The 6,719-nt window shown below is 32.4% G+C and overlaps 1 protein-coding gene across 2 annotated transcripts; it reads left to right on the top strand.

Annotated features, from left to right (window-relative positions):
• The first annotated feature begins 305 nt into the window (after positions 1–305).
• On the top strand, positions 306–5,362 carry LOC129004012 (sugar transporter SWEET1-like). 2 transcript variants are annotated; one of them, XM_054432384.1, is made up of 7 exons: positions 306–326; positions 1,408–1,488; positions 2,354–2,431; positions 3,070–3,193; positions 3,780–3,935; positions 4,890–5,009; positions 5,165–5,362. In XM_054432384.1, exons 2-7 carry the CDS (start codon positions 1,412–1,414, stop codon positions 5,255–5,257), a joined length of 648 nt encoding a protein of 215 aa, XP_054288359.1. In that variant the 5' UTR covers positions 306–326; positions 1,408–1,411; the 3' UTR covers positions 5,258–5,362. The 2 variants fall into 2 exon arrangements, with proteins under 2 accessions (XP_054288359.1, XP_054288358.1); XM_054432383.1 differs by lacking the exon at positions 306–326 and adding an exon at positions 405–496.
• The last annotated feature ends 1,357 nt before the right edge of the window (positions 5,363–6,719 follow it).

Here is a 6,719-nt window from a genome sequence, read left to right on the forward strand (position 1 = left end):
CAAATATGAATGAGATTACTACTACTAGCATCAACAAAACTACACAACATTAGTGAAGAGTTTGATAATATCTTGTCTTCCTAAACTTGAACCGACAATTAAATTGTTGGAAGGTCAGCGATGATAAACTTATGATAAACTCACTACAAAATAGTTGACATGAATGAAGAATAGCGCTGGGTAAGTCTTGTGTTTTAAAGATTAGTATAAAACACCGGAACCCTGAAGTAGGAAGTATTCTCTTCTTGAATAATGTTGCAGGAATAGCCAAAATATTACTTTTTAATAAACACAATAAACTGTACAGAATAAAACATAAATTGCAGGTAATTATAAATTTTTAAAGTAAATATCCAATGGGACCATGACTGGCATTTAGTTAACAAGCAAAATTAGATAAGATAGCATTGAAAGAAGGGAGATTACTGAGTTTACAGACAGTTTTGCTAGGATACAACCACTAAGGGCTTTACTCTTCCATACTCCAAAAAACCTGGTATGTATGTTTTCATTTTTACTAGATATCTTACACAAGTTCTGATTTTATTTATATTGCTAGGTTAGTATTGTAATTTCTCTGTAATTTATGTAAAAGTTGTGAATACATAAATAAACTATAAATAAATCAAATTAAAATATTACTTTTTCATTCATAGAATTGTAATTATTTTTCATGAAGAATATATTTATTATGTAGAAAAGTAGGTAATTTATGGTGTGAATGTGACCAGAATAAAAAAGTATCAATAATTGCAATGAAAAAATTCAAAATATAAATTGCCGATGATTTTCCATCCCAAAAGACATTATTTGTCAGTATTAGGACATATATCAATAATTAAATTATCTGTAATTGTGATATAGTCTGTATGATGGAACCTGTCTCCTGATACTCTTACCTGGGGACTATGGCCAGTTGGCAGACGGAGGTTAGGAGACATGTTTGATGATACAGACTATAAAAGAACCAGCAAAATATTTTGTCTGATAACAATAAAACTAGTGACTAGGAGTTCATTGAACTCAGCTTGGATTCTGTTTTGTCCGTTTTATCTAAAAAAGGGGGGTCGGATGCTAAGAAATAATGCAGAGTTCGATTTTTTCCCTGAAATTAATATTGTAAATATTTATAGATACTAACCATTGACTGTTAGGCTTTCCTGTATAACGACTTCAAGTAAGGCCTGGTATAAAATCTCCACATGAAAATTCATAAAGCAATTGGAACAAGCAACAAACTCAAGCTAGCTGTAAGAGAGCAGAAGTACTTTTGTCTACATGTAAGAAACAATCACAGTATTGCCAACCTGAATTTTAAGTAAGAAATACAGTTTTCAATTAATTGTTATACAGGTGCAATTATCCACTTTTATATTTTTGGTTTCTAAACTGGTTAAAATCTTATAGAAAGATGGGGTTAGCAGACTATAAAGATGCTATTGGTACTGCTGCCAGCGCTTCATCTTTTGTTCTCCTTTTATCTCCAGTGTAAGTTTGAAAATTAATTTTAAGATTCAGCTGTATTTAGGGGGTTACAGAATTCATTTTTTAGTTTCAGTTTCTGATTATTCGTGTTAATTTCTGTTTACGTTTTTTCTCAGGTATCAATTATCAATTATTTAAGATGGGGACGCCACTATGTGCGTATTTTAACCCAAATATGAGTGAAGGATGAGTGGCGCGATCTTGTAGTCTTGTTAGTGACTAAGGCCGACATGTTCCTTAGACACAGCTGTTAATTAATAGCACATACAGATGATGGCAACTAAGGGACCTACAGTTTATAGTGGAATCCGAACCACATTTTTTCCTTGTAATTTACGAATTGGTCTAATTATCAGGATAGTACTGCGGATAGTCGTAGTACTCACTAGTGCGGACGTTAATCCACACCAGGGAGCTTCGCATCCACAGTGCATCCCTATAAATATCCACAATTTGTATATTTACCATTTTTTGTATAAGTAACATTTTTTGGTATTTGTTGTATGCTCCTAGTAGCTGGATTACAGGACGACGCCACCCGTTATCTTTAAGGTGGTATATAAAGATGTATTATCGTTGAATTTGTACCGTTATTATTTTATAAGATTTTTCTGTTTTTATATACCCTTTGGTTCGTAGTAAGCTGAAGTAGTTGAGTTCTGGGTTTTTTCAACTAATACACAATGCAAACACTTGAAATCTATACTTAATTTTTAATTCTGCCCAAAACTACCAAAAACTCAAATATTGTGATACCATTCATCTTTGATAAATCTATATCTTTGTCTTTGAAAGTTACTGTCATGGTTGTTTTTTTTTCATTCTGTATTGTTTTACTGAATCAACATAATTGTTTCTATGATTTCAGGTTTCTTTGCTTGAAGATATGGAAGAACAAATCCTCTCAAGGAATTCCATTCTTTCCTCTCATGGAGATGATGGCAAGGTAAGTAATAAGTAATCACTTTGTAGTAAATATCTTCTTCTTGGAAAAATTAAACTAGTAGTTTTTAATTAGCTTTGGAAAGGAAAGCTTACTTATTTTACCTCTTTGAGGTAGGTAAATCCCTCTTTTTCTATGGATCCACAATCAATATTAATAATATTGCAGTCAAGTAATTTTATTCATCTAATAACTATTGTAAACAAACAAGATATATATTTTATATAGTGATAGTAGTTTTATTGTATGTTAATTTTTTGCAGTTACGAAGTAATCTTTAGGTAAAAGAGCATTGCATCATTTGTTCCATCGGAGACGAGACACAAACTCTTTTAAAATGTGCAATTTGCCTATAGGTCAAACTCATTTATAGTATTATAGTACGGAAAGATAAGATCAGTTACTCTCTCTAAGTGATTGATAAAGTTGTTTACAACTAATAATTTACTGTAACAAGTATTTTGAATCAATTGTCGGAAAAACAGGTAGCATTAAGAGTCAACTTTCTTGAACTCTATGAATCAAGTTTATTCCTACCTCAGTACTATTTCAAGATATCGATCAAATGTTTTTTTATGAATGTAACCTTGGATAAACATTGGAAATTTGTCATATTTTATAGGCTATCTAATTTATTGCAGGAGTGTTCTACTTGTCCAGCAAGGTCTGTTGATGAAGGTCAAGCCGATGGTCTTCACTCATTCAATCGGAATTATGCTCAACCTGGTGTACGTCACTGTATATGTCTCCTTCACGAAGGATAAGGTATGTGGAAGATAATTTTTTTTAAAGTTTTTGGAGGGACCATTTATCTTGAATTTGCCCGTCTACATGGGCCACAGAGGCCTGTGAGAGGAACGTATCCAGCAAAGCAAGGAGTGAGCCGGTACAATACGAGGGTGAACTGTAGTGATGAAAAGTATTCATACTAGGATCCGAATCCACGATATCACTGCTTTGGGCCCGAAGTCTGTTTTGCTACCAACTGAGCAACAGAACCTATTTAGTTTAATATCCTCATTTTTAACCTTCATACAGATTAGACACTAGGCAATTAGGAAAGGGCAAGAAAGTAGGAGACAAGTCAGATCCTGCACTAAAACACCACCATTGTCAACCACAAGTCTTCAGCCTATATTGGGCTAAGTAACACAAAGATTTTCCATTGTTGGTTCTCCCAACAATAGGAAAATTGTTCAGAGAATTTTCTGACTGTGCGGAGAAAACTTATGCCTTATGAATGATCCTATTCAAAGAAACAGCTGATCGTAATCAGTAACAAACAAAGCTAAACAGATCATCTCATGCCATTTACACTCATATTCATTTTTAACGTATAACCTTTTTTCAGAGAGATGTAAAGAAGAGTCTTTGGCGCCTGGTGGCTTTCCTAGCACCACTAGTAGCCTATGCTCACTATGAAGACAAAGCATTGGTTGAATACAGGTTTGGAAATATCACAACAACGTTGACAATTTCGTTGATGTTTTATCATCTGTATCACCTTGTAAGTAAATCATTAGGTATTTAAAAAGTTTATAAGTGTTTATAACCTTGCCAGTCTATAAATGTAAATTTCTTCTGGAGGGATTCACTAAAATATATGATGATAAATGATCACGTAGAAAGAAACTGCAGGGAAACATTAGTGTTTTCTCTGTCTGTAAATGCCTTTATATAAGCAATTTAACCCTCCAGTACACGCACGGATAATAGTAACACCAGTGCACGCGCGCGTACTGGAAACGCTCTTATCTATAAAAATTAAAATGAATCCCTTTTTTTGATGGTATTCCATAACTTGAGAACGAGTGCACCAAACTGGATGATTCTGTTTTTGTTGTGTTCCTTAGTGCCAGGGGAAGGTTTTTATGTAAGGAAATTTATAATCCATCCGTTTTTTAGTAATTTGATTTTAAAATTCAAAAAAATTGCCTTTACATTAGCTCACTCACTTCTACCTGGAGGCGAGTGAGGGTTGCGAACGAGGTAAACCTGAAGGTGAGTGATTGAGCGATGGGTACGAGCTCATCTTGAAAATGAACGAGCATTTGACATAAAACCACATTAGGACAGGAAGCCGTCTGTCGGGCCAGCTAGCATACCTAATAAAGTTAATATAGCATCAAAATTTCAAATAATTCAAATATAGGTAAATAGATATAGATAAATTTCAAAATGTTTCAAATTGAAAATGTCCTGTTGAAAACCAAGCTTAACTTTTGCACCTTACGAATTTCTCATAACATAACTGGTATATAAACATTGGAAACAATAACATATGTTTTATAACAATAACGTTGTAAATATAACAGCTGTTTCAGACAGTATGTAAGAAACAAATACTTGAACTATTTAATTATACAATATTTAAGACAATAATATAAGAATGACACCTCATTTTTCCAGTAGTACAGATTTTTACCAACCAATTTTTCACTTTTTCAAAATATTTTTTTAGAAACACGTGTTCAAAACTAAGGACACCAAGGATCTGCCCTTTCCAATCCTCGTAGCAGCAGCGCTGGTGACATTTTTGTGGACACTTTACGGAACAGCCATCAACAAACCGTTTATCCAGGTAAAACATTGTTTACGTAATTTCTATTTGTTTATTTTACTTAAATTAGCTCAAATTTGAAATCATGAGTATTCATTTTGAGCATATTATATTTATGGATTCACTTCTCGATCTATATTCTACACTAATTATCATTTTTCTTAATTTTGTTTCAGATCCAGACAGGTTTTGGGTTTCTCGTATGTTTGTTTGAACTGAGTCTGTTTTTGGTGTTTCCAAGCAAACCTGAACAGAAGAAAACTGACTGATACACTTAAGCCATATGTGTTTTATAAAAATGTATGTAAATATTTTTAGTATAAGTAATTTTTTGTTGACTAATAAATGTTTAAAGTTATAAATCAGTTTTTGGCTATTTTAGTTTTTCAACTTTTCTATTTAATTAACCGAGTCATCAGGTTTATTATTTACCGGCAATAGTTTTACAAACTCACTGAAAAACAGAACAACTTTGACAAAATATTATAAATTTTATTTTAAGCTGCAAAGTTTGAATTCGAGCTTGGAAAAATTTAAGTTGAATTAAATATGTATGTTTTGACACCTATTATTGTGTAATAAACGTTTCAAAATCATTTAACAACACTACTCTTTCTCTAGTTTGGAATTACAAAACTATATCTGGAGACTGTATCTGTTTTATTATTTTTGTGATAAAAATTACTACAAACTATTTATCAAAAATTAAAAGCTTAAACAAGCCCAGTAAAGAGACAATAAAGTGATGAAATATGAAAGAGTTTATAAGTGTAAAATAGTGAATCTAATAGACATGTTGTATAAAAATATATATTTATTAGACAGCAATATTATAAGCCAAAATTGTATAACAAGGCTAATGTATAACGATTTTGAAATCTTAAATTCAATCACAAAAGGATAGAAACAATCCAAAACAACTATCCAAATAGTTCTTAAAAGATATTTGTATTTAGGGTAATCTACTAAGATGAGTCTTAACACAATCACAACAATCCAAGACAGTTACAAATATTCAAAAATAGATTCTATTGTAAAACCACGCTTGAGAACAAAAAATAAAAGTTATCTACGTATGATTTGTAAATAAACTAAATCGATCGAAGATATGCATTTATTTACTTAAGGTTGCCTGATTTCACAATTTTTCGCTACACTACGGTTAAATTCCCTGTTTTCGTCATATGTTTATCACCTGCAAAAACTCATCATTACACTCTTTCATACGTAAAAAGAATGTTATGCAAAAGTAATGTTTACCTTTTTTTATTTTTCCTACATAAACAAACAAACGTAATTGTTACATCAACTGTTTCAATTTGCAACAACCAAAACTGTACAATCAATGTCAATTTAAATAAAAGGCCTAAACTAAAAAAATTCTATAAGTTTTTAAAAGTCCCTAATTTTAATAAAGAATTATTCCAATGTCTGGTTTTAATTGAAAATTATTACAGTAGTTTTTGTAGTGTAGCGAAAAGTAATGTTCTAAACATGAGTGTTAGTGGGTCATTAGAGACGTAGGAATTGGCTAACTCAGGAACTCGCTAACTCGGTCGTGTGTCGGAACTGGCTAACTCTGGAACTGGCTAACCGTCTCAGTCAGAAATTGGCTAACTCCGGAACCCGCTAACTCGATTTTGTCTCGCGGCGGAATTCGCTAACTCTGGAAGTCGCTAACCCGGCCGCGCCCACTGCACGGAGCGTTGCCAACCTTGTACGACAAAATAA

The sequence above is a fragment of the Macrosteles quadrilineatus genome, unplaced genomic scaffold (assembly GCF_028750875.1).
Source record: "Macrosteles quadrilineatus isolate MER2022 unplaced genomic scaffold, UCM_ALF_1.0 Scaffold_9__3_contigs__length_116548681, whole genome shotgun sequence".
Taxonomy (NCBI): Eukaryota; Metazoa; Arthropoda; class Insecta; order Hemiptera; family Cicadellidae; genus Macrosteles; species Macrosteles quadrilineatus.

Excerpts from the sequence above, each read along its gene's own strand:
- LOC129004012 (XM_054432384.1), top strand. The coding sequence starts at position 1,412 with ATGGGGTTAGCAGACTATAAAGATGCTATTGGTACTGCTGCCAGCGCT. Across the intron at positions 2,432-3,069 it reads CTCATGGAGATGATGGCAAG|GAGTGTTCTACTTGTCCAGC; the intron begins GTAAGTAATAAG and ends AATTTATTGCAG. Across the intron at positions 5,010-5,164 it reads TCAACAAACCGTTTATCCAG|ATCCAGACAGGTTTTGGGTT; the intron begins GTAAAACATTGT and ends ATTTTGTTTCAG.